Source organism: Mastacembelus armatus, chromosome 23 (assembly GCF_900324485.2).
Source record: "Mastacembelus armatus chromosome 23, fMasArm1.2, whole genome shotgun sequence".
Classification (NCBI taxonomy): Eukaryota; Metazoa; Chordata; class Actinopteri; order Synbranchiformes; family Mastacembelidae; genus Mastacembelus; species Mastacembelus armatus.
This window is the reverse complement of record NC_046655.1, coordinates 7,821,352-7,847,183: the sequence shown is the minus strand read 5'-3', so window position 1 is coordinate 7,847,183 and position 25,832 is coordinate 7,821,352. Positions and strand designations below refer to the sequence as shown.

Genomic DNA, 25,832 nt, shown 5'->3' with positions numbered 1-25,832 from the left:
AGATTTTTTCCCCCAAGATAAACGATGGACCCAAGCTGTGTTTGAACAAACGTAATTTAAAATAGTAAAAAAACAAAACAAAAAAAACAATGAGACAATCTTTGTACTCTGTTTAATGGTTTAGCAACCCGACAGAACAAAGACAATGAGCATATACATATGTGATATACAGCAAATTCTGTCCAACAGTGCCTTCACAGGTCATACATATTTTACAGTCAAAACTCACCTCAAATTGTTTATGCACATGGAAAAATTAAAATTCGGAAAGCTTCTCCCATACCTGTCACATAGCACTACTAAAAATTTAGAAAAAAAGAAGTTTACCAAAAGGGAAAATAACAATTAAAATGTAGCGCAGTGTCCTTATGATCAATATATGTTAAAACAAAAATACAATATACTGAGTGGGCTCCAAAGAGAAAATATGACAAAAAGGCAAAAAAAAAAAAAACCTACACAAAATTTAAACATCTGCTCATTCTGAATCAAATGCAGTGATTATTATACAGTTCTTTACATACTATTCATTGATTTGGCCATCTGAGATATTGAGAGTGCCCGCTATAAATAACAATTTCCCACTCAGTGGGTTAGATTCTACCTAGGTACTGTTCGTCCAGCTAACTTCAACTCCAAACAGGCAAGAGCAATTAGAGAATATACTTAAATGATGGAAGGTGAATAGGACACACTGCATTGTAGGACAGTTTTTCTTTTACCAAACAAACAAATTACTTTTCTGGATGTGTTTACTTCTATCTAAACACTATGTGGAGTTAGATTACACATTCCACATACATATGCAATACACATCCATCTGTCTTTGAGGTGACTTGAATAAAATATCTGGTTTTGAAAAGGACATTTTGGATATTCTCTGACGTACATTTTACTGCATGTATCCTACAATTCTTCTTATGCAGTATACGGTCTATAAAAAGTCTCAGGCTGACAAACCAATTCTGTTTTTGTGAAACAACTTCATAACAGATGCAGAACAGACGCATGATGTCAGATCTTAACCAATAACAATCTGCATGAAAATTGTTTGGAGGTGAAGACTGGATCTTCTATTAGGTCTCACGATTTGTTTCCCAGAGTCCAATGTGTATATATATATACTTGCCGCAGGCTTAAACTTCCAATCCCACAATGCACAGTACGAGCAGCATCAAAGTTACCAGACTTAAAGTAGGCGTGATCATAGATGCTTTACCTGTGGAAGCAAAAACATCATTAGATAAATGGAGTATGAGGACGAAAAATCTTTAATCAGTTATCATATTGTTTATATCATACCCTGAATCCTAATCTTCCTGATTGGTCCATCTCCTCCTTCATAACGACCACGCACCATCAGCTCATAATCTCCAACCTGAGGCATGGGGAAGTCCATGAAGTGCCAGCCAGTGATGTAGACTTTCCCATAGATGTAGCCTGTCTTTCTGAACATGACCTGTGAAGCAAAAAGCATGGGGGATTTTGGACATTCTTCTTATTGCTATGCATGTAGATCTGTCTTGATTTAGATGTGAAAAACACACACACACACACTCATAGGCTAAAAAGATGGATGCAAAGATTTCCATGCATACCTTGTAGTACAGTGGGAAGGAAATATTGCCAAACCAGTCGTACTGGATATGATCCCACCAGACATATAGCCACTTTCCTGTCCAAGTGATATAGCGCCACATCCTGGGAGGCTCCGGCGGTGCTGTAAAAAAAAAAAATAAATAAATAAAAATAAATAAATAAATAAATAAATAAATAATTTACCACACACATACTGTATATATCTGTGTATCGTGACAATACACATCACTCTCATTAGATGTTTATTCTCCATAGATTGTGAGTAACTAGTCTTACGTGGTCTTTTTGTGAACATCTCACAGTGTTCGCCAGGGGGTCCAAGACCGGCTCCGTTAAAGGCACGGACCTCAATGAGGTAGTGTGAGTCTGGGAGCATGTTCTCCAGTCTGGTCTGATTTACTGTGGCTGGGACAAAAATACGATTGGCTCCTGGCTCTGGGTCGTCATACTTCCGCCAGTACTTAACCTGGTTAACAAGAAATGTGATGTTTAAAATTGTAAGTGACAAGAAAAATTTAAATGCAATTTGTTAATTTAGTTTGTCCAACCGGTTTTTTTTTACCTGATATCCCTCAATATACTGCTGCAGGCCTGTCCCAGTGTCAACCACTGGCAGCCACCACACCAGGGCTTCAGTTGAGGACACTGGCCTAGCATAGACATCTGTCGGAGGCTCTGTAGGGACTGGAGAAGTCAGAGAAATAGATGAGGAAAAAAGGTGGTCAGCTGTTCAAGTCTTAATGTCATGAACTGAAACGAAAAAACTAAATCCTCACCATCTCGTGGGTAGTAGATGACCTTGGTGAGGCTGAATGGTCCGTCTCCTTTCAAATTAAATGACTTGATCTTAACCTGAAACTCTCGCACCTGGAAATCTTCCTCGGTGGGAATGAAGTAGGAGTCTCTGTGAACAAAACGCCTTGTCTCTGGGTCTGAAATGGTCTCATACCACCAGTCATAAGCATCATGAGGCTTGAAAGCTACAATGTAGCCAAACTTCTTGCCGTAGAAATACCATGGCTGCACAGGCTGAGGGTCAGAAATGCATGGAGGAGGAAAAACAAAGAAAGAAAAGCACCTCAATGATTGTGTGCAGTAAAGATGTGTGCAGGTATATTTTCGTTAAGGTCAGAATATGTGTGTGACATGAACTGAGGGCTGAACTTACTGTCCAGGTAATGACAATTTCACCATTTCTACCTCCATAACCTGCCACATCAGTGGGAGATACCACTGGAGCTGAGAAGAAAAAAGGTCATCTATCAGAGTTTTCCCCCCCACAGCTGTCTACTACAACATATGTCAGATATTTGTGTTCTCTTCTTACAAGCATCCCAGGTTTTGATTTTGAGGGAGGGGATGCTGGCCTCTCCAGAACCATACTCATTGGTGGCGATGATCCTGAACTGATACTCCATCCAGGGGTACAGGTCTGTCACCTCTGCTTTCTCCACATTGCCTTCAAGAACAGTTGGAGCTGAGGGGGACATGAGAAATCTTTAATTACATCTTCCATTTATTGTGTAGTGACAGCATATTCAGGAAATCTGTCAATCAACAACAAGCCAAGACTACTTGCAGGTTGAAGTGATCATATCAGGGTGCTTGTGTAGAAGAAATACTCACAGGTGCTGGCGTTCCTCCAGTCATCTTCATTCAGAGCCCAGTAGTGCCTGGTCTGAATGGTATAGTAAAGAATTGGTCTGTTATGCTCTGCTCCTTTAGACCACAACAGCTTCACCCAAGTATCCCCAATCTCCTCCACCCGGATCACACCAGGAGGACCAGGTACACCTAGATCAGGGTTAGACAAATGGGATAGGGTGTATAAGCATAAGAACTTCACACCAACCCTTACAGCGAAACACAATTAAACATAGACCCTGTAGTCATCTCAGGTGAAGCGTATTGGAACTCACCTACAACTTTGAGGTCAGCATAAGCAGTATCATTGTCTGCTACGGTCTGAGCCGTGCAGGTGTAGCGACCTTCGTGCCAGATCTGGGCATTCTTTATTCTTAGATCACCAGTGCCATCTTCACTCTGAGCACCAGGAAGCAAAAAGAAGTAAAAGGCAATAGAAAAAAGGGGAGAAGAAGAAGAAAGTGAGAGCAATACACAGAGCTGTCGATGTAGTGAGAAAATATAAGATTTAGCTGGCAATACCAGTAATAAACTGTAAAATGAGGAAAGGATGTACTGTTACTTTACCATATCGCGTTCATAGTGCTGCCACTCAGCGTTAAAGTCAATGACTCTGAAGTCTATGGCCCAGATGAAGGTGATGTCCAGCATGGGGTCATATGAAGCAGTACAATGCAGAATAACCTCATCGCCAACCTGAACCTCAGAGTCTTCAGGAGCCACTGTGATGCTGGTAGCCTCTAGGGAATAAAATAGCCCCAAATACTGTGTCCTTTAAAAGTGTCCAAGAATTATATAACAAAATCAGCATCAACCAAATGACTTAAATCCAAAAAAATGCAGCACTTCACTTAATATACAAATGCGCATAAACCTGTAATGGTGAGATAGCCAGAGCTGTTGGCCTTTCCTCTGTCATTCTCAGCAAAGCAGGTGTAGACGCCCTCGTCATTTTTGGTGGCATTGAGAATCTCCAGAGTTCCATCAAACAAGATGGAAATGCTAAAAGACATAACACGATCGACACCTCTAAGCTGCTTGTCAGTGGAAGAATTATGTCTATTAATGGATAGCTGGTCTGTTATGACTTGTACTGACCGTGAACTATTGAACAGCACCTCTTTGTCCTTTGTCCAGGTGAACCGAGGTCTGGGAGCAGCTCGAGGTTTACACTCAATCAGCACACGGCCATCTTTAGCTCCAAGAAGCTGCTTCTTCATCGGGTTGAATTCGAATGTTGGTGCACATGCTGGTGTGTAAATATCATTTTTGTGTTTAGTTCTTGACATCAGTTCTTGACATCCTTAATTTTGATTTATGGTATCTGAGAATTCAATTGAAGTATTGGACGTTGTTTTGGTTGTTTGTTTGTTTGAGGGGACTCACCAATGACTCGCAGCTCAGCGTTGGCATATTTGATGCCCCAGTAGTTCTCAGCGATACACTGGTACATCCCTGAGTCTTCAAAAGTCAAACTGGAAAACTTCAACTCGCCTTTACCATACTGTAATATAAAATGCTTACTTATCATTTAAACATAATTTCAATTTGTGCAGACAAATAAACTGAGCTGGCAGCAGACAAAATGTAAGTGTACTCACCATATATCCATCTTTATACCAGCGGATGAAAGGAAAGGGCTTTCCTGACGCCACGCAGCGCATGGTGTGCTCTGAGCCGATGTCGATCTGAGTGTTATTGATGGTTTCAGCCCACTCTGGAGCAGCTGAAAGAACCAAATGAAAAATGGACTTCCCCCATCTACAACACAGTTTCTACCTTATCCCTTGCTGGGCTCTGTACTATTAATATTAATAGAATATTATAATTAATTATATGACCTAGAACCACGTTAAATAATTGCACAGACCTCTCACAGATTGTAGAAAATATATTGCTATACTATATGTCTGTGAATAATGAAGTGCAATTCCAGTTCTTTACATACACTCCACGTAGAGCCAGGCCTTATGCCAGTCCTTCCCTTTAGTGTTGATGGCTTCACACTCGTAGGATCCCACATCTTCATACTGTACATTGTACAAATGCAACACGGCTCCTGATTCACTGATCTCATGATTTGGAGGCAGGTCTGTGGCATCCACCTTCCTCCAAACAATATGAGGGATGGGACTGAGTGGACACAAATGTGGTCTGTTGTTATGGTAAACTTACATTAAGGTAACAGGTGCAAATATTAACAAGTATTGTCACATAAACCAGCACTCACTGTAAATGAAATCATAAATATAGCAATACCCTTGTATTTCATTAATTGCTAAATGACTAAATTAACCACTTACTTTCCCAAAGCAAAGCACTCCAATGTAATATTAGAGGCCAGCATGGCTGTTGTGTCTGGGAACATCACACTGAGGTCTGCTGGGTACTTCCTCTCCTCACCTGATGCAAAAAAGTAAATTAAATCCAAAATAAAAAGAGTTTTAGGCATTTTTTTTGTTTGGCTTAAGCACAACTACTGTCTACCAACCTTCATCAGGTGATAAAGGGATAAGGGGGATGAACTTAGAGAAGACACTCCTCCCGAGGATGGGACTCGAAACATAACAGGAGTAGTTTCCTGCATCCTGGGACTCCACCTTGGAGATGTACAGGTTTCCTGTCCTCTGAGAGACAAAGCGACGACGATCTGTGGGCAGGAAAACTGGAAACTCGTTGTAGATCCAGCGGAAGGTCACTGCCTCTGAAAGAAAAAACCATCAGGTTAAATATGTACAGTATGATATTTGTAGATATGCTGTAAACAGAGAATTTAATCTACTTTTAAAAACTTATTCCATTTAAAAGGCTACAGTTGTGTGATGAGGACATGGAAACATCTACATACCAGGCCAGGCTTTTGGAGGGACACACAGCAGAATCACTCCCTGTCCCTCTTTGACATACACTGGATCTCTCTCTTCATCAGAAAACTCATTGAGATCTACACAGCAGAGGAGGATGTTAATGAAATCAGGAAAACTAAATGTCAAGGCATACACAAACGGCAGCATGAACAAGAAGAAGGGCTTTATATTTTTAGCAATCTGCAAATTGGAATATGCTCGAGAACAGTATAGTACATAATGGAGTCAATCCATGCCATCTGGCAAGAAAGAAAAAAAAATAAATCTGGCAAACAAATTCAGACATGATACAGCCAACCTCCAAAGAAGTGTAGTCAAAAGTCTAATGAAACTTTAAAGAAACTATTGTGTGTTGTTGGTGTGGAAGAGTTTTTCTGTGAGTGAAGGTGACACAAAGATCAGTTTTGTAGTTTGTAACATTTGTAAGGCCAAAATATAACATGGCGGAACAACCATTTTTGTTAGTAAGCCTACTTTTTAGTTATATTTTATTTCTAACTTTTTCAAGGCGCAGAGCACTTTATTTTGTTGTTAAAGTTATTTTGTTATGAGAAGATCCTGTCTCCTTTATTAATTTCTTTTATTATAAAATAAAACATTTCTGAGGAAAAGAAGATTTTTGTTAGTATAACTCTACTATGTTAGTTACAGGAACTCGTTTTATACCTTTTTCAAGGCACAAAGCACTTTATTTTGTTGTGAGAAGATCCTGTAATGTTTAATAATTAATTTTATTATAAAATAAAAAATTTCACTGAGGAAAATATATCTGTATATACTTTCATTACAGTTCTTTAAAAAAAAAATCGGAATCGGCAGGTCACACTTATTGAAAAATCGGAAATCGGAATCGGCCAAGAAAATTGCAATTGGTGCATCTAGACTTATATACTCACATCCAAACTTGAGTCTGGCCTCCTTGCTGATGACGGTGCCGTAGATGTTCTTGGCCACGCAGACATATGTCCCACTGTGTTTTTTCTGGGGGTTGGTAATAACCAAGTTCCCCCCCACCAGGCTGTAATGTTCATCCGGCTGCTCCATCAGCTTGATTTCCCAGTTATCACGTCGCCACCTAGTGGTAATAAATAAGACCACACTTGCAATATTTCTGGTATACATTCAGTGAATCTGCATGCATGAAGTTGCTCAGTAGTGCAATGTCATATATTGTAAGTAAGTATTTTTGGTTTTAGGAAAATGTTTTTGCAGTGCTGTGTGACCTGTATGAAGCTGGTGGGTTTGCCCGCGCCCTGCAGTTCATGGAGACTCTTCCATCAGCTGAGCCCTCCAAGTAAACCACATCAATGGGCTCCTCCTCAAAGATGGGACCATAGCCAGTTGCATCCTCTGACAAATTAAACATGACAATTAGCTGATGAACTAATTACCCTAAAACGTGATGATGTGCGGTATATCCCTTGCTTTTCCACTGAACTGAACTCACCTCCAAATATTCTGGGCTCCCCAAACAACACGGCCACTAAATAAACAAAACATCAGCTGATTGTTGTCATACTTTACATACAATTAGCACAATAGTTTTATAGTTGTTATAATGTTGAGGGAATAGGTGTATTTTCATGCATTATTGTGTCTCTTACCTGTGAGGGAGATGGAGGAGGAGAGGGTGAGTAGCAGTAAAGCAGTGGTGGACATGATGGTCAATAGACCAACTCACCGCGGCTGCACGACAGATGAACCCAAACAGAAAGCTGATACACAGGGCATGAACTGGAGTAGGATACATAAGAGACAAAAATAAAAGAGTTTAATTAAAAAGTGTAATAAAAAACCATAACTTGATGCTAACAGCAGGCCGATAACTGTGCATGACTTTCCAGAACACACAGGCAGTGCAGAACTAGCTGGTCTGTGAATATCAATGATTCATGAAGAGAGTGATTCAGCAGAACACTGCAAATAGAGTGCACACATCCACAAGGACACACAACTGCACGGACACACAGGTCTGTAGTGTGTGTGTGTGTGTGTGTGTGTGTGCGCGCACATACTGGCATGTGCTGAGCCACTAGGGTTATCTGAACAAAACACAGGGTAGTGCTGCAGCACCTACACGGCTCCTGCCATGCCGTCACACATGGGGTTACACATCACTTCTGCAGTGGGGAAATGTAAGCTGGGAGCAGCTCCGGCAACTCAACTATCACAGTCAAACAGAAAGGAAGATTTGGATAGATCAGGCCAAAGAAAAGAGCTGGGATTGATACGTATAAGGCAGGATGATTGATAGAGATGAATAGGAGGGGATAGGGAATAGGAGTGGGTGAGGGTTGATTTTTCTTTTAACCATCAAAGCTCTCAGTGGAACATCTGAGTCCTGTAGCATTACAGAAAACAATGCAGCACAAGAGAAACACATGCTTATGTTTTGATTTCATAAATATACATATCCAATTGCAGTGGTGTGAATCCCATCAATTCAGATATTTTGCTTCTTATTAACAAAACACATACAGTATTTGTCTCAGAGTAGTTATAACTACAGTAACAAGGTGATGCTTGCAAGCTATTGTATCTACAATTATATAGTCTTTTACCATCAGAACAGATCAGATTCCCATAACTGGGAACCATCTCACAGTACTTTACTGAGTCATTCTGGGTGTGAGAATATGAAAGGAAAGGGAAGGAAAGGAAGAAGACTAGGAAGAGAAACTATCAGACAGGCACCTCCCATGAGCCTCGGAAGCTATGCCTGTCTCATCCATCCAGAAATAGAAAGAGAAAGATAGAGAGAGATAGAGAGAAAGAGAGAGAGACAGAGATAACAGAGGCACACACCCAGTATACAGCACATCCACTTGCAGAGACTGCAACACCAAATCCTTATATGCACTCCTGATGACTCAACACTAATATCACTACTGCATCTGTCCTGCATATCGTGTTTCTTTAAACTATTCCTCGTGAACATTGAGCAGAGCACAAAAGGTGAGGCCTTTCATGAAAATGCAAGATCACGCAAACAAAGTAAAAAAAAACAAACAAAAAAGCATCTGTGGATATATCTATATAGCTTTTTGAGTTATAGACTATACTTTCAGCAATCTGTTCCACCACTCATTCTGATCAACTCATCTCAGTTTTTGTGTGTTTCCTCCAGCAGTAATCCCATCACAGATCCTCTTTGGACACACCAGCAAAATTTGGGTCAGCACATGTATTAAGCCCCGTGCCTCAGTGACTGCACAAACAACCATGGTTGCTGCAGAAAATCACATTCACAGTGAATTCTGAGAGAGGGTATCCCAAAGATGTCTTAATCTTGAGTTTAGTGGCGGATGGATTGAAGTGTATTTCATTTGAGTGAGCCTGCTATTCTCCATTGCAAGATCTTAACCATGAGAAAATAAAGGCACCAAAGAGACAATCCCAATAAGTGACATTGAGCTTTAAGTTGATAATCAAAGATACATGTGGATCTATATCAAAAAAACGTATTTTAAATCTTATCTTTCTCTTAATTTCAAGATATTTTAGTTTTAATTATAAATGTATAAAACATTTCATTCTCAGTGGATACAGATGTAAAAACAATCTGTAAACAGAGTGTGGTTACAAAGATTGTCCCACGAATGGCAGTTAGGCCTTTACCAAACAGATGCCATGGTGCATCCAGCACCTCTCTGCGCCCTTGACGCATCTATATGACACTGTCACCTTGTGTCTCCTCCGCAGCTGCATCCACAGACACACTTTCCTTTAGCATGTGCTGCCCATGACTAAAGCTGCACAGTGATTAACACAGTGCTGAGTTTGTCGCCGACCGTCAACGAGCCCCAGCTTCTAAAAGTAACTGCGCAGCTCCTTACATCACTTCATCCCAGTGACGACTGAGCGGCACCGGTAATTCGCGGCTCTGCATTGCGGTACTCCCGTGCCGGTCCATTTCTGCTCCACAGTGCTCAACACACTCCCGCTGCATCCTCGATAAGTTCAGACATAAGAGCCAACTAGATCATGCACACGCTCTCATGTGTTGTTCTTACCTTATGATGCAGAATGGGAAATCTCACTACACCATAGACATGGCACACCTGGACCCGAACCGCATCGTCCTACAGCCCACCCGTCCAGCGGAACTTTTCTATTGGAGGAAAGAGGGTGAGTGGCACCTCCGGGTGGCAGAGAGGAGGCGGCTGTGATTGGTTCACGGGAGAGAGGGATACAGTGATGCACAGCAGTAGATGCTCAAGGTTTAGAAATAAGAAATAAAGCCTTTATGGGAGGGGTTTTTAACAAATTATCAGCATAATTAGGAATAATTTCAGGAACATTGTTCAGTTCCCCAATAGGCTGCCTATTTCCCTCAAATGACTTAACCTACAGAGTTAAGTGAAAGAATACTATACAACCCAGCTGCATCCAGATGTACCTTTGAAAATGAGAATTTTACGGTGTATTAAAATAACTGGGACACAGGAAAATAATGGGAAAGGTGCCAAGACTATAGAGTCCAAGTCCAAACTGTGCATCACAAATATCCTTCACATATCTATTATTAATGATAGATCCCAGAAACCAGGCATAGTGCCTTGACATAAACCGTATGAGTAAATAAAATAGGATGCCATATTTTACTGTGTGTGTATTTTGTGAAAGAAATACTTACATCCATCTATCCATCCATCCATTAGCGGGTTGTTGGGGGCCAGGAGCCAACCCCAGTTGATACTGGGTGAAATGACAGCAGATGAGAATAAAGGACACACACAGTGTATGTGCAGATGTATGTTAATCTTTCAAGGATTAACTTTTAGAGGTTTATCTCTGTGGGTTATTTGCCAGAAAAAAAAAAAAAAAATACAAAGAAATTCGATTTTTCCTCACACTAGGTGGAGCTATACACACACACACACTTTTATATATTCCACTGGATATATGACCACAAAGGAAAACAGTGATTTGAAATCCTGAAACCAACATTTATTTCATTTTTTTTAAACTTCATTTAAAATACAAAATATTTTGCAATATTATATTGTAGATTAAACCATTCTGACAGTCTTTCATGCTTCTCTTGCAGCTTCAACATTAACCAGAATGTCACATTATATCACATACTGTTTGTCCTACTAAATGTTCACTGAGAACATTATCTTTAGAGTATTCACACTCCACATATCTGTCCATGCTAACTCTGTATGCTCAAAATTATTATTTTGTTTTGTTTTTTTTGTTTGTTTTTTTTAAAGGAGATGTCTACCTTAGGACAACACTTGGATGTTGAGTTCAGACACCAGATGTTGTCCTAACTCATGAATTTGGTTGAACTGATGCATCCTGTTTAAACAAGTGCCTTTTTATAAAAAATACAGAAAAGGTGCATGAACTGTCAGAGACAGACACAATACAGGTATCACAAGAGCTCAGTCACAAGTTAAATAATCTCTTTTGAGACCTGATAGCCTAAAACATTTGAGCTAGCAAATTCACCTGACAAGTTCAGAAATAATAAATTCCACAGCAAATAAAAGAGTGAAAACTGTAAATAGTCTCATCTCACACGACGCAATTTTGCCCCGTTCCCTACCCATACTGCAGCAGGGGTCAAGCTCCCACCTCTTACCTCAACACATCTATGCTCAATTCAAGCCATTATTTACAAAATACAACAAAAATATCTACATGTGGAAAGCTGACACGTTGCAACCAAAAAACTTGATGCAAGTTATGATAAACGGAAAACAAGAAACTGTTCTCTGGGTTGAAGTCTTGGTCTTGGAAGTCATGGACAGTTCTCCATGGAAAAAAAAGTGACAGTATATATGTCATACACACTTTAAGACAGTAGCATGCATGTGCTGCACGCACACACACACACACACGCACACACGCACACACACACACACACTCATGCACCCAAACATTCTTACACAAGCTTCTTTCGTTTACAGTAATATAAAACTTGGAGTGCTGCAGTCAGAATATGACAACATACACAGATATAAGGTTATATGCATAAACCAAAGTCACCAGTGTGTTTACCATTTGCAGTGAAACAAGCAATATTTTCATCCACATAAACAGACACACTTGTTTCCACATTCACAATCAATTTGCAGTTGTCCAACCCCTTCAGTTGTAAGTGCTACCACTACCAGTCAGTTCAATTCTTTCAATAGTCTGTACTAGATAGTGAGCCTGGTTCCCATTGGCAGTTACCTGGTGAGTAGGTTGGCAGTAGTTTATTTTCCTCCTTCAGATGAATGAATTAGGAGGAGTCTCTTAAATGAATGCATGGGATATGATGGTATCTCATGATGTGCCCATGCTGACCTCAGTTTTCCTGCACATTTTCCATTTTAATATTCCACATGCTTCATTTCCTCATTATTAAATTCCTAGTAGAATAGTATTATTTGGTGGACTGTTTGTATCACATATGCTGATGATAATATGATGGATAACATGATTGTCAACAAGGCCATAACAATCTATAGCTGAAAGTATTTCTCACAACTACTGCCAGTGTGCAACAGTGGGAAAGGTCTTTTTTTTAAAACAACTAAATAAAACATTCATGGTAGATAAGCTCTGCAGGATTCCACTGATGAAAAATTTGTTGATAAGCGTACATAAAAACTAATGCCCTCTATTACGACCTGTAAGTTTATGGAGCATTGTGAAAAATCCATGTGAACCTATAACCTGACAATACCCTGTGTGATTCTTTTGGGGTCCAGGGTTCCTACACAGAGCTGAAAACTATCTCTGCAGTAAAACTGGGGTGGTATTTTGGATACATGTAGTGTATTTATGGACTATATAGGAACTGCACTGAGCTATATCAGATCTGAATAAGAAAAGGGATGTAACCATGGATCTAAGTCTCTATTGTTCTCTCCAAAAGGCACTAGAAACCATGCTGAGGTTCTTGATCATTAACATTTAAATATCCAGAAACTATGGACTATGATCACTTTTGGGGTAGCGTTCAGTTTTGACCATATCATAATTGTCTTAAAAAAACAAGATTTGCACAGTGGTCACAATCTGGGGTGGAAGCACTCGACAATAATGCTGGATCAAACTAAGGTTGTATTCATAAGTGCTCGGTAATAAGATGCACAGGCTCAATGTATAGGAACAGATCAGGAAAGAAAACCAAGACTGGGCTTGAGGCTAAAAACAGACAGAATCAGTGTGGGAGTTCTGGCTGGCTTGTGAGATCAGGAGAGAGCGAACGCTGAGTTCACAGGGTTTCTAGCCAGATTTCCAATGACTACAAATGGACATCCCTGACCTTAAAATATAACTTTCTTCTTCTCTATATCTTTCTTTCTATTACATATGCACAAACAGGTCATCTGTCTCAAAAAAAAAACAATAGATTCTACTTTGAGTCACACTTTTCAGCTGTCTACAAAGACATTGGAACCATTTTTTTCTACATATCATATGCCATGTAACACTTTGTGACTGGAAATAACAAACAATAAAAGGCATACCCAGTTGTTAGTAGCCGTGCACCATATTAACACACGTCAGCTCACCTCTGCAACCACTGACATGAGGATGGTGAAATGCTTAGTAGAATCACGACTTGCTTCATGCAGAGGTTTTTATGAATGCATATTTGTCTGCCTGTGGGTCACATACTTTAATAAAAGAGCCTACATATGTGGATACATCATGTTTAGTTTGTTTGCAGAGGAGATGAAATGGCACTAACACGCACACTTTGGCCACTCTGGCTCAGTCTGAGTGGTGAAACTCTTTCATGTACATTCCTTCTACTGTAATTTACTACATTGCTGCCTCTCGCCTTTCCCGACATCCCTCGTTCCACGGCTTCTTTCAGTGATGAAGGGGGATGTGGTGTCGGTCTGTGCCAGGGTGAGTGTTTGTAGATGTGAAGTGGTAACAGTGTGACAGGGGCTGGTAGGTGTGGAGATGAGGGCGTGTCAGCAGTCTTGGTGACAAGTAGCCAGGGCCACCTGAGCGACAGCCACCATGGTACAAAGTAGGTGTCCATGACGACTATAAGCTTAGCAACTGTCACCGTGAAGATGGTCACGTTTGCCAGGTTGACGAGGAGTGGCCATGGCAACCGTCGCAGTCAGGCAGCGATGGCCCTACATTAGACAAAAGAGTTCATGGCGTTGACAGGCGATGGGGCCTCTGAACTCTCGTTGCCTTCATGTGTGTCTTTCTCTTTCTTGCCGCTGTACTGGCCGATGAAGGAACCGTCCTCATTGAACTGTCCTTCCCCGCCCTCCCCATAGTCCACCAGGCTGTCGTCACTCTCATCACGTCGCACCGTCCCATTTGACGGTGTCCGGCTGCCCTTCAGCGGCTTGTGGTCCTCTGTGTCACTATAGCAGGAGGATAAGGCTCAAGGTTATTGGGAAAATAATAAATTTGCTCATTATTTTCTGCAGTGGTCAGAAACCCTACATAGACAGGCTCTAATTCAAGCATTTAAATTTTACATGATTATTCTGACTTTTCCACAGCACAATGCACCCTGCCACAGATATTATGCATATTTTTATGCCATTTTTTACAGTTTGATTTAGCTCAGTTACACTACAAATGTACAAAGTGCAAACATGACTTCTTGTAATGCACTGCAACACTGGAAACACTGGTATATTATACTTCATGGTACTATGCTTGTACAGTAGAGCAGCACAGCTACATATGCAGTATGATCTATAGTGTTAGTGCTGTAGCGGTTTAAGCCTGGGTGCTGTTAAGGTGCAGGGTTAGTGACCACAGCTAAAGAGCTTTGCAAATGCGTGCTATCAGTCCTTCGCAATACTGTACCTGCATTAGAATGCAATTTCTGAAATAATTTCAATCAATATGCTTTCAGTTAACATGCAGCAATCAAAAATGCAATTTTGTCAACGATGAAGCCATCGTTACAGTTTATGCCCTGGCTTTATGATCCTATTTTATTCAAGCTCTATTGTTAAAATCATATTGTACATTTGAACTGAAATTTGAAATTTTCAAGCTCAGTGCATTTATGCCTTCAATAATTTAATTAAATAATTAAAAATAATTAAATGAAGGAAACCAGTGCAATAAAAGAAGACATATTCAATGTTACATTTGACCATTAATGCTATACCTGTGGTTATGGCATTGACTATGTCACAGCAATGGCTCAATAAACCCAATAATGTTGATTTGTTTTCTCCTTGAATTTAGTTTCACTTGACTCAACAACGTAGCTTGAGATGTTTTATAAGTTGTGCATGCTGGTTTTACTGCATCTCGTCTTACCTCTCCATAGACCTGAATCCCCCCAAAAAACAAAGATAGAAAGTGGAAGGACACATGAAAAGCAATTCAAGAGCCATAATGTGTGTCTATTATTTAGTGAGGTGTTCATGCACACAGAAAAAATATTTTAGTTTCATAAAACTAAACATGCACATGGAAGCATTTAAAGCACTATGATAGCTGAGAAAAAAAAAACACACTATAGCAACTACACTTTTAATTTTAGACCTCTAAACTCCTGACAGATCCCTAGTTACTATTTCTAGAAATGGTGGAAATATAATGGCAAAAATCTAAAACTACTATTGCATTTCCTCCACTTGATTTAAGACAGTTAACCTACAATCGACTTGAGCAAGAGATGAAGTTACTTGAACTGTACAAAGCTGTTTTTATTAGGTGGCCACTGTGCAGGTGAGGTGGTTATTATAAGGGTCAACAGGGAGTAGTGCAAATTTTGTCTTGCCTCTGTAGAGATTTTGGTAATGGAGTCTGGTGGGGAGAATGTCTCTGCAGCCTGGTAAAATGTTCTACATACAAACCGCCAAGTTAGGACACAATAAATGAATAAAAAAAAAAAAAAAGAATGAAATTAAATCTTACATACTGCAATGCTATGACCCTATCTCATATGCCAGATGTTGGACGTCTTTGCCTGATGAATGCTTTCTGTGTTTTTCTTTTTTTCCCCCACTCACCTGTACTCTCCAAATGTCCCATCATCCTCCTTCATGGGTTGAATCTCAGGGTCTTGATGTGCGTCTTCTTTCTCTTTCACTGTGGATTGCACAAATATTTTCAAATTTCTATCCAGCTTGTAAATTAACTACAGTACACAGAGATACTCGTACTATGTGCATTACCTGGGTATTTGCCACCCTTGTTTCTTTTAATGAAGCACACTATGAGAAGGACCAAGATGAGGAGAGCAATGGCACACATCAGTCCAATAAACCAACCCTGGGTGGCAATGTCTACCTGCCGGCTGGGTACAGCTGCACACACACACACACACACACACACACACACACACACACACACACACACACACACACACACACACACACACACACACACACACACACACACACACACACACACCCACACACACACACACACACACACACACACACACACACAAACAGGGAAGGAAAAAAGAAAGTCTAAGCAGATAGATTCCAACTTTAAATGTAGTCTCTAAAAAAAGCAGAATCTTCTTCATGCTGGACAACACTGAGATTGAACAAGACTGTAAACACTGAAATGGAATTTTACAATGAGTTAATATCGATGATCATTTTGTGCTTGGAAAAAATGTCAGAAAAGAAAAATAAAAGTCACAACAGTAAAATAATGGGCCTTTTAGTGATGATTTAATGTGGCATGCATCAGACCAACTTAATGGTAGCCCCTGACATGCTTGTATACTAACAAACTACTGTACGTCCATGTCTGAATGTAACACTGTGCATCTGATGATGAGACGACGCTGACAAAAATGGGGCAGGCAACAAAATGAAATAAAAGCCACCTATCCTGAGGCATGCCGCCTCACCTGGCACTGAAACCAACACTTCGTCTGTGCTGTGGACCTTCGAGTCGACCGGGTCTCTAGCTACCACACGCACCCTATAGGACGTCCCCGGCTTTAAACCTTTTATCATATGCGAGTGTGAACCATTTACCAACTCCTTTTTCCAGTCTTCCTTACCTAGAATTGGTATAGTGCATGGAGACGGATCAGATTCAGTATTCATGGTATTTGAACATTTGTTTTAAAGGGTAAGCTATTATTATTCATTTATAGACAATGAATGCATGCACTAATATTCTGAGATAAACACAAAGTGAAATCTTACTGTTTTCTACAATATATTCCACATATACATTCTTATGGTGTCCAAAGTATTCCCAATTGATCACTGCACCGTCTTCTGATACAGACGTGTTAACTGTACCAAACACAGGGCCTACAGGAGGCACTGAACACAAGAGGAAAAAAATGTTTTATTTTTAAATCGGGTCATTAAAATAAATGAATATGAGCTTTCAAATATTAACAGTAATCCAAAGTATAAGTCAATGTCATATCAATATCAATGTATCTAGCTGTCTGGCCCAAATATGAACTCTAGGTTTTAACAAACATTTGTTACAATGCAATACAGCCTTGATCTGGCCACAACATAGAAAACAGACCAGTTATAAAGTATAGTTGTCACATAAATAGCCATGTTAGTAAAAGACTTCAATATTACTGAATATTAGTCTTTTTTAAATGTGCCAGTCAGTCTTTAAAACAAGGGAGTTCACATATTTTAGTAATTTTTTTTTTTTGGTTCTACGTTTAAACATAAACATTTGCTGAGATCAGCCATTTCTGCAGCACTGATTTGTGGGTAGTTAACTGCGCAGGTACAGTAGTAGGGGACACAGGGAGTGACTGTACCCTTGTGAAACGGGGGATGCGGAGACTGAATGATGGGAGAGGTTGGGTGAGGGGGCTCTGTGGGGCCTGAAAGAACATGGAAGAGAGTGAGACAACAGACACACATACATACACACCAAAACTGACAGCATACACTTGACTGCAGAGCCACTGTTTGTGCAGAGTCACCGTTTACTTCCAACATGCAGACTTAACAACACAACCCTGAGATTCAGGATTAAATTAATCACCAATGTTGTATTTAAAAAAAACTCTGAATCCCAGCACTGCATGCTTACTGTTTGGCTCAAATTACTCACATCGTTCAACATCATTTATACACACAGTCCATCAGTAAATAAATAACATGTGTTAGTACTAAATGAGGAAAAAATGCATTCACAAGCATCATGCAAGAGATTTCTAATGAAAGCATCATCATTTGAAGAATACAATAAGGTATAAAGTGATCTTAATACATACAAATCCTATATATAAGACTGTTCTAGGACACAAGCATTGTTGCCTGCAGATGCCATGGAAGTGTGATACAACTAACTCCTATTTTGCAAACATGCTAACTTAGCAACATGCAGGGAAAAGAAAGATAAATATAATATCTAGCCTATGCTCTGTTCAGTTTCTAATGTGTGATGATATAATTAGCATGCAGGTACTTCCATTGGCAAACTCCGGTTACCTTTGCCTGTCTCTACAGTGGGCCGAATATGAGCTTCAGAGAGAAGAGAAAGAGATAGAGGGGGTGTGAGAGGTTGGATGTAAAATGCAGTTGATCCTCATGGTGGTAAAAATCTATGATTCTCACTACTGAGCTGATTTCGGTAGCAGGTGTAGGACTTTGAACTTCCTGTTATGCTTGTTATTTGCATGAAGCTAAATGTTTAAACTACATGTTCATGTACACAGGACTCACTTGTCTCCATTATTATGACGGCCTCTTCTGTGATGACGGGACCAGAGCCTTTGATTGTCTTTGCACTTAAGTAAAACTTGTACAGCATGCTGGAGTTCAGGTTGCCCAGTATAACGGTGGTCTCGTTGGGTAGAAAGGTCATGACTTTGACTGGTCCCAATTCACTGGTGTTGTTCACTGCAGACACTGAAAAAAAAATAGTGCAGGAAACTGTTGGGATTGGAAATACCTTAACTTTGCATAAAGGCTGCATAATACTCATCATAATCAATGCAGTATAGAGGACGGGTGTCAAGCAGCTAATACATATACCTGGTTGGTATTTCAGTGTGTATCCACTGAGGCGTCCATTGTTGTTCAATGGTGGGCCCCACTCCAGAATAAGAGAGTCCAAACTAGGGTTGATAATATTCAGAAAAGAAGGGGGCCCAGGGACTGAAAAAACAGAACCATATTCAGGATTTGTTAGGTAGGACATTTCCAGGTGTTTGCTGTGGTGTTCTGTGTGTTAGGGTTGCTATGGTTTGTTCTATGGATGCTCTGTCTGGTTGCTAGGGTACAATAGGGGGTTGCTATAGTGATGCTTACTGGACTGGAGCAATTATGTGTAGAAAAAAAAACACTGTTGTATTTACTTTTTGGTCATGACTGTGGGACTATGTCTTTGTTGCAATTCCATGCAAGACCACAGACCTTCAAGAATGAAAAATCCTAATTTTCTTTATAAACAATGCTCTTTGCCTGCACAGGCATATCAGTCCAGTCCAGCCATACACACCTCCCTCAGGTGTCTCAAACGTCTTGCTGGGACTCGGAGGCCCTTCTCCCTTGTTATTAAGAACTGTGATGAGGAGTCTGTAGAGGCTGTAAGGCTGGAGGCCTGGCAGACGCCCCTCGCTACGATTCCCACTGAACGTCAAAACCTGCTCCTGCTCATCCATCTTCCCCTCTGTCTCATGCAAGCCGCGTTCACGCTGATAGTATACCTGGAGAAAACACATCCAGAATTTCCAGCAAAGCACTGATTTGACTAGGCAATACTCCTACCAGCAACAAAGAAAACATTCATAAAAAGACATTTATCAAACAATACCTTGTATCCCTGTAGTTTTCCCCTTACTGAACTGGCAGAGACAGGCTCCCAGTGTACCTCTGCCAATGTACTGTTATGTACCATAACCTGCACACTATCAGGGGCAGACAAGGGGACTGCAAAACATTGAGAAAGAGAGAAGTAATTTGTGAGGATCTAGTTTGAAGTCACTGCATTTGTCTTCCAAAATCAAATTTGTAGACTTAGACTTCATTCAAACAATGTCAGTATAAAGGGAAAAGCAAGACAAACATTCCTTCTTCTAACCTTTGAGAGATAACACATTATTTCATGGTGGTTAGTTATACTGCTAACCTGAAGTCACACCAGAAAAACCAGATTCAAACTGTATACAACTCCTACAAAATAACACAAATGGACTGTATTAGTGCTTGAATTTTATTTTGGTGTAACTGCCTGCCGAAAAAAGCCAAAATTACAAGATGGAGGCTGAAATTGTGATTTTCCTACAGTTTAAACAATATGACATGAATGCAACTAAAGACTGGTATTGTTAAGGTACACAATATAAGTGTATAACCTATTACGTGCATTCATGCCCAAAACAAAAGAAAACTAACAATTCACTCACAGTCTTCTCCAGAGTACCCAATCACTATTTCAGGCTCTGGACCGCTGCCATAATCATTTAGAGCCTGGACTTTAATTTCATAGGGTACGAAGGTGGGAGTTTCAGACACGACAAACTGGGAGACGTTGGCCACATTCCTTGATGACCAGTCCTCATCCATGTCCTTCTGTCTCCACTGCACTCTGTACTCCAAACCAGGCCCATTGGACTGAAATCCTGTTAGTGGCTGTAAAGAGATTGACTTTAAACAGAATTCTATAAACTACTGCCAGTTTATTCTCTTCACACACTACATCTAGACTCAATCAGCCTACAGCAACCAGAAAGCAGACAATTAAACATAGCTTACTGTCCAGGAGATGACCAAGTTACCAGGCTGTGTTCCTACTCCCTGAACATTTGATGGATTTTCATCAGGAGCTGGGAAAAACCAAAGAATTATGATTTGGTCGGAGAATATTTTTAACATGTATTTTCTGCTCCGTGACCATGTTCATTACCTGCAGGATTGGTCCTGTATTGATGTGAAGGCTGGCTTGGCAGGCTGTACCCAACGTGATTCAGAGCCAGCACTCTGAAAGAGTAGTAGACGTACGGAGATAGGTTTAACCGCGCTGTGGTGCTGGTTCCAGCAACCTCTGTTAGGTTTATCCAAACTCCTGGCTGGTGGAGCAGATCCTCATACTGGATCAAAAACTCTGGGGAACATAAAAATAATCAGTGCAGCTTTCTGTCTATATTTGACCATGGTAACTCATTCCACATCATACCAACTACGGTCTTGAATTCTGACTTGACAAATCATAAATCTGGAAATTCAGTTATGACTTCTTTACGCTTTCATTAACTGTGGTATCTAGTTGTGTAGTGTAGTATAATATCAAAAGCAGCACTGAACATTTCATACTCTGTGTAGGGCTGTTGTGTTCATCTCCTGGGATCCATGTGAGCCGAACACTCCTCTCTGTGTGGTCAGTCAGTTCCAGGTCAGTTGGCGGGTCGGGTTTCTCTGCAGACAAAATGGAGGAGCTCAGGACCAGGAAAAAGCTACTGTTCTAAATTTAACACAGACACTTGCAACATCTTCCCTTGTAAATACAAACACACCATTGTACAGTAAAAGAGCTATAAGGTAATGAGTATTAACAGCTTCTGAGATTAAGGTTTGATTTGTTGTCAGGTTTTTATGTTTTGAAAGCATAACAAGTTTATATTTACTCTAATATTTTATGACCATGGAATATAGCCACTGTGGACATATAACTACTTAAAATTGACCTGTTTTGAATTGTTGCAGTAAAAAGGCACATTACGTGGTGTAAATTAAACATTTTAAGAATGTGCACACCCATATAGGTTTCTTCACTTGGGGTTGATTATAAGTTGTGTGTTGGGCAGAGCCACCAGACAACAGAATGTCAATCAAACAGAGTCTGTGCTCCCCTACTTAGGTACGTTAATCCAAAACACCTATGTGGGTGCATCTCCTGGGATGGATGTATAGAGGCTTTGTATTTTTCAAATACTGATGATTAAATATGGATGGCGAGGGGGTAAGTTGGTTAGCGCAGAATGAAGGTTCCATGTTTGAACCCTCATATATTTCTGTAAAAAAATTCCTCAGCGTTTGTTTAAAGGTGAGCATTGTTCTTCCACTATGATGCTAAAACTGGGTCAGACTTGTTCATTGTTTTTCCACCACCATATTTCACTTCATGATATCCTACCCACAACCCTTGATGTACCAAGCAGTAGATGATGGAGGAATGGATGATTAAACACACTCTAAACTAATATCACATAGAACAATATGTAAACCACATAAAAGCTAAGACAAAATGGAAGCTACAGGTTTTAAAAACAGAACTGATGACAGTGAAAGCTACACTGTGGACATTGTTTACCGTAGACAATAGCTGGAGTAGGAGTTGCCTCTGTGACAGCGAGAAGCAAGAGTAAAAGGCAGGAAGAGGATTCGATGTTAGTGAGAGATCATTTGGAAACAGCAGAAAATAGGAAAAGTACTACAATAATGCAATTATAAGAGTACATTTAAAAAGTATGGTTTTAGTGTAAAGACCAGAACATGGGTTTAAATCTGATAATCAATTCAATAGAAAGTAATCAATATAAGAAAAAAGAATGAAAATGGGATTTGGATTGTTTACCATATTCAGTTTTAAAAAGATAATAGATGGATCCAGACACCCCTTTGTGTTATTTCTACACAAAATGGCCTCTTTCATGCTCTGTTAGTGTTTAAACATACCAACAACAGTGAGCATGGCGCTGGCCGAGTCCTGGTCCAAGCTGGTGTTCCTGATGCACGTGTAGGTGCCCTCGTCTTCCTCTGTCACGTACTTGATGGTCAGACTGTCTGCGTCCACCTCAAACCTGAGAGCATTACCATGTGAGACGATTTTGTCTAAATCATATAACCCATCTGTGCGGAGATGAAATGAATGGAGAACAGTTTGTACCTCTCATCATCTGGCAGCTCGCCATTGTCTTTGAGCCAGATCATGGTGGGAATGAGCGATGGATCGTGTTTGACTTTACACTCGAACACAGCGTTCATTCCTCTCTGCATCACCTTGTACTCTGGCTGCTTCAGGATACGGGTGGGCTCTGGCAGACAGAAAATAATAGAATTATATTATTGATGATACAGCTTGATGGTTACATGACTTAATAGCTGTAGGGGCCAAAACAATACTACTGTATCTATAACTGACCTTTAACCTCCAGGTAGACATGGTTCTCCTTGATCCCCAGGTTGTTTGTGGCAATACAGGTGTACTTTCCACTGTTTAGTGGCTGGGCCACATGGATCTCCAGTGTACCATTCTCATGGATCACATATGGGTCACCATTCTTAATGCTGGTCTGACTGTCCTTGAACCTGCGAAGAGAGCAGTAAACTTGACTGATCTAAGTGCATCTGAGGGTGAGGTTTGTTTTACACTTTAACACCATTAAAATGTTGCAGTTTGGAAGTCTGAATCAGTATTCATAGAGACTTTTAATTTTCAGCACTGTTTTCAAATCTGATCCAAAGTCAAAGATGACTGAATCTAAATTTTACCATGTGATGGTTGGTATTGGTGATCCAAAGGAGGAGCAGTGAAGTAGTGCAGGGTTGTTGGAGATGACCTGGTACACTTGGTTGGGTGGCGTGAGCACCCTTGGTGGTTCAGCTATGGAAAGAAGCACCACATTATCTAAATCAGCACTCACTGTATCCCACCTGTGATGCACAATAGCTTGTATATCCAAAATTTACTGTAAAATTTGAATATGTTTATAGCTATACAGATGTTTGAACTCACCCAGAACACTGACAAATGCATTGGCCAGTAGGTAGCCGAACTCATTGGATGCATTACACTGATAGACAGCACTGGATCCTGACTGCACATTGCTGAGAATCACTGTGTCGTCCTCCACCTTGCGGCTGTGGTCCCCAGGAGCATCTAGCACAGGAGCAGAGGCAGAATGTGACAGTTCACCTCTCGTTGCCACTATGCACTGGGTTTTATTCAGCTAACTGCTGTTGTTTGCTTTAAACAGAAGAGCGTCTTAAAATAGCATTTAAATTTTGAAAGCATAGTCTCATTTTACTCACTTTCCATAAGGACTCCATTGACAAACCAGGTGATCTTTGGTTTCGGTTCCCCTTTGACTCGACAAGTCAGGATGCCGGTCTCATTTGGGGCGAGAATCAGGTTCCTGGGAGCGCTGACCCAGAACGGTGCCGCTGGGAGAGGATAGACAAGAATAAACTTGATTGAGGCTGAGACTGAGCTGATGTGTGAAATATTATTTTTGGCATTATTTTTATTTATAAAATAAATGTCCTTTGTTTTATTTGTTCAATTTACTCTGACATGTTGATGCACTGAAAAACGTTTTACCCTAGAATGATGAAAGTAATTACTTGGTCCAAATATCAGTATAATTAACAGCAATGCAGCAAAAAAAAAAAAGAAAAAGTGAGCACATCTACATACCTTTGACAGTGACCTTGATGATGTGGTGTGCGGTGCCCATGTTGTTAGTGGCCGTGCAGCGGTAGTCACCACCATCAACTTCATTGACGTCAGAAATCTTCAGCGTTTTCTTGAAGTTATGGAAAGACATCCTGTTGCTCGGCAGCTCACCTCCATCCTTCTGCCAGGAGATCTCTGGAGTGGGTCTATGATGGAAGCCATACAAATGTTTGTGTGCTATTTCTGCTTTGTCTTATGAAAGCCCTTATTCGCTCCATGTAAAATACTTTTTTCTCATTTATGTCACTGCAACATTTGAAGAAGCAAACATAAGCCTTTAAGATAAATTCTGACACAGTTTGCAGCAGATGCCAACTCACAAGCCCTCAGCGATGCATTCCAGCTCCAGAGTCTCCCCTCTCAAAACCATCTTGGTGCTGGTGGGGCCCAAAGGCAACATGAAACCAGGGTGATGCTCCCCTTCTGGGCTGTCTGAACACACACGCACATGAGACCAAATCAGACCACAACATAAGCCTCAAAATCGACGGACGTTTTGGGGGTCATTCACATTCTCATGAAGGATAGAGGTCAGATAAACACAGATGATGAAAAGTGATTTATCAAAAGGTAATAGAAGGAATGATGAACCAACACAGTTAGGAAGACATCTGTTTTTGCCTTATCGGATGCAGTAGGACCAGTATCAGAGAGAATAGGGGTGCAGAAGGAAATCTCCCTGAGAGGGGTAGCTCTCAGGCTGTTGCTATGGTAACACAGGGGTTCTTGGTCGAAGCAATCCCTGCAGTCACACACATCCCTCAGAAGTTGGTTATGGGAGGTTTGAATTTTTATTATCATTACTTTACTAAAAAGGTCAGAAAATGACAAATGATCCCTCTTTACTTAAGAAAGTGTAAGAAGGACAATGCCATTTAAGAATCGTAATGTTTTCTATTCATATATTGCCATCTCAGATAATTTCTTTTAATATAATCACAGAGGAAGGGATTGAGGCAAAGTTAAAGATGAGTGTATATGTCAGATATGGTTACGCCAGGGAGTGAAAACAGGGCTGAAGGGGGGCCAAAAGGGAATAAACCAGCTGCACTCACCACTATAGAAATCAGTGACATTGTATAAAGCAGCCACAGTCTCATTCATTGTTTCCACTGTAATATAACAGAAAGTCATAAGCATGCAAAACAAAATAGAATAACGCTTTACACTGCTTTTCCAGTGTTTTAATCAGGGCATTAACTTGTAAAGGACAGAAACTATTGTAATGTATTGCTGTAAAAACCTGGTCACATTCTGGGTGTGACATTATTTGCATGAGCAACACAAGTAAACATCTAGAAATGTGAAGTAGAGATTGTATAATGCAAATTCTGAAAGTTTTGCATTTATGAGAAAATAAATGTG

At 40.3% G+C, this 25,832-nt stretch overlaps 2 protein-coding genes across 5 annotated transcripts in view; both read right to left on the bottom strand.

Moving 5' to 3' along the window:
* Positions 1–1,136: 1,136 nt before the first annotated feature.
* On the bottom strand, positions 1,137–7,769 carry cntn1b (contactin 1b). The gene is made up of 23 exons (XM_026326947.1): positions 7,715–7,769; positions 7,558–7,593; positions 7,334–7,460; positions 7,007–7,185; positions 6,092–6,187; positions 5,735–5,947; positions 5,547–5,646; positions 5,192–5,376; positions 4,845–4,969; positions 4,630–4,747; positions 4,342–4,492; positions 4,118–4,245; positions 3,811–3,983; positions 3,519–3,642; positions 3,226–3,393; positions 2,927–3,076; positions 2,768–2,838; positions 2,376–2,628; positions 2,162–2,283; positions 1,876–2,065; positions 1,599–1,720; positions 1,303–1,459; positions 1,137–1,219 (listed from the first exon to the last, which is right to left on the bottom strand). Exons 1-23 carry the CDS (start codon positions 7,767–7,769, stop codon positions 1,137–1,139), a joined length of 3,126 nt encoding a protein of 1,041 aa, XP_026182732.1.
* Positions 7,770–13,741: 5,972 nt separating this feature from the next.
* Positions 13,742–25,832, bottom strand: part of nrcama (neuronal cell adhesion molecule a) — a 37,218-nt gene continuing 25,127 nt past the window's right edge. Inside the window, exons 9-34 of one of the 4 annotated variants that reach the window (XM_026326761.1) lie at positions 25,519–25,579; positions 24,788–24,895; positions 24,429–24,613; positions 24,044–24,175; positions 23,748–23,891; positions 23,504–23,615; positions 23,154–23,320; positions 22,899–23,046; positions 22,688–22,812; positions 22,323–22,352; positions 21,326–21,427; positions 20,919–21,116; positions 20,768–20,838; positions 20,419–20,644; positions 19,827–19,942; positions 19,512–19,719; positions 19,046–19,168; positions 18,734–18,910; positions 18,500–18,532; positions 17,821–17,886; positions 17,231–17,353; positions 16,927–17,082; positions 16,235–16,366; positions 16,070–16,148; positions 15,372–15,383; positions 13,742–14,452 (exon numbers count right to left, since the gene is read on the bottom strand). In XM_026326761.1, the coding sequence (XP_026182546.1) occupies positions 14,218–14,452; positions 15,372–15,383; positions 16,070–16,148; positions 16,235–16,366; positions 16,927–17,082; positions 17,231–17,353; positions 17,821–17,886; positions 18,500–18,532; positions 18,734–18,910; positions 19,046–19,168; positions 19,512–19,719; positions 19,827–19,942; positions 20,419–20,644; positions 20,768–20,838; positions 20,919–21,116; positions 21,326–21,427; positions 22,323–22,352; positions 22,688–22,812; positions 22,899–23,046; positions 23,154–23,320; positions 23,504–23,615; positions 23,748–23,891; positions 24,044–24,175; positions 24,429–24,613; positions 24,788–24,895; positions 25,519–25,579 (3,269 nt within the window). In that variant the 3' untranslated portion in view covers positions 13,742–14,217. Of the gene's footprint in view, positions 14,453–15,371; positions 15,384–16,069; positions 16,149–16,234; positions 16,367–16,926; positions 17,083–17,230; positions 17,354–17,820; positions 17,887–18,499; positions 18,533–18,724; positions 18,911–19,045; positions 19,169–19,511; positions 19,720–19,826; positions 19,943–20,418; positions 20,645–20,767; positions 20,839–20,918; positions 21,117–21,325; positions 21,428–22,322; positions 22,353–22,687; positions 22,813–22,898; positions 23,047–23,153; positions 23,321–23,503; positions 23,616–23,747; positions 23,892–24,043; positions 24,176–24,428; positions 24,614–24,787; positions 24,896–25,518; positions 25,580–25,832 lie in introns of all 4 variants that reach the window. The other 3 variants (XM_033325044.1, XM_033325042.1, XM_033325043.1) reach the window with 3 other exon arrangements.

What these genes read in the sequence shown, in the direction of transcription:
- cntn1b (XM_026326947.1), bottom strand. Translation starts at nt 7,769, where the DNA reads ATGTCCACCACTGCTTTACTGCTACTCACCCTCTCCTCCTCCATCTCC. An exon ending in AACCCACCAGCTTCATACAG is followed by an intron (nt 7,186 to 7,333) that starts GTCACACAGCAC and finishes TATTACCACTAG; the next exon opens with GTGGCGACGTGATAACTGGG. An exon ending in GATGTTCACAAAAAGACCAC is followed by an intron (nt 1,721 to 1,875) that starts GTAAGACTAGTT and finishes TTTTTTTTACAG; the next exon opens with CACCGCCGGAGCCTCCCAGG.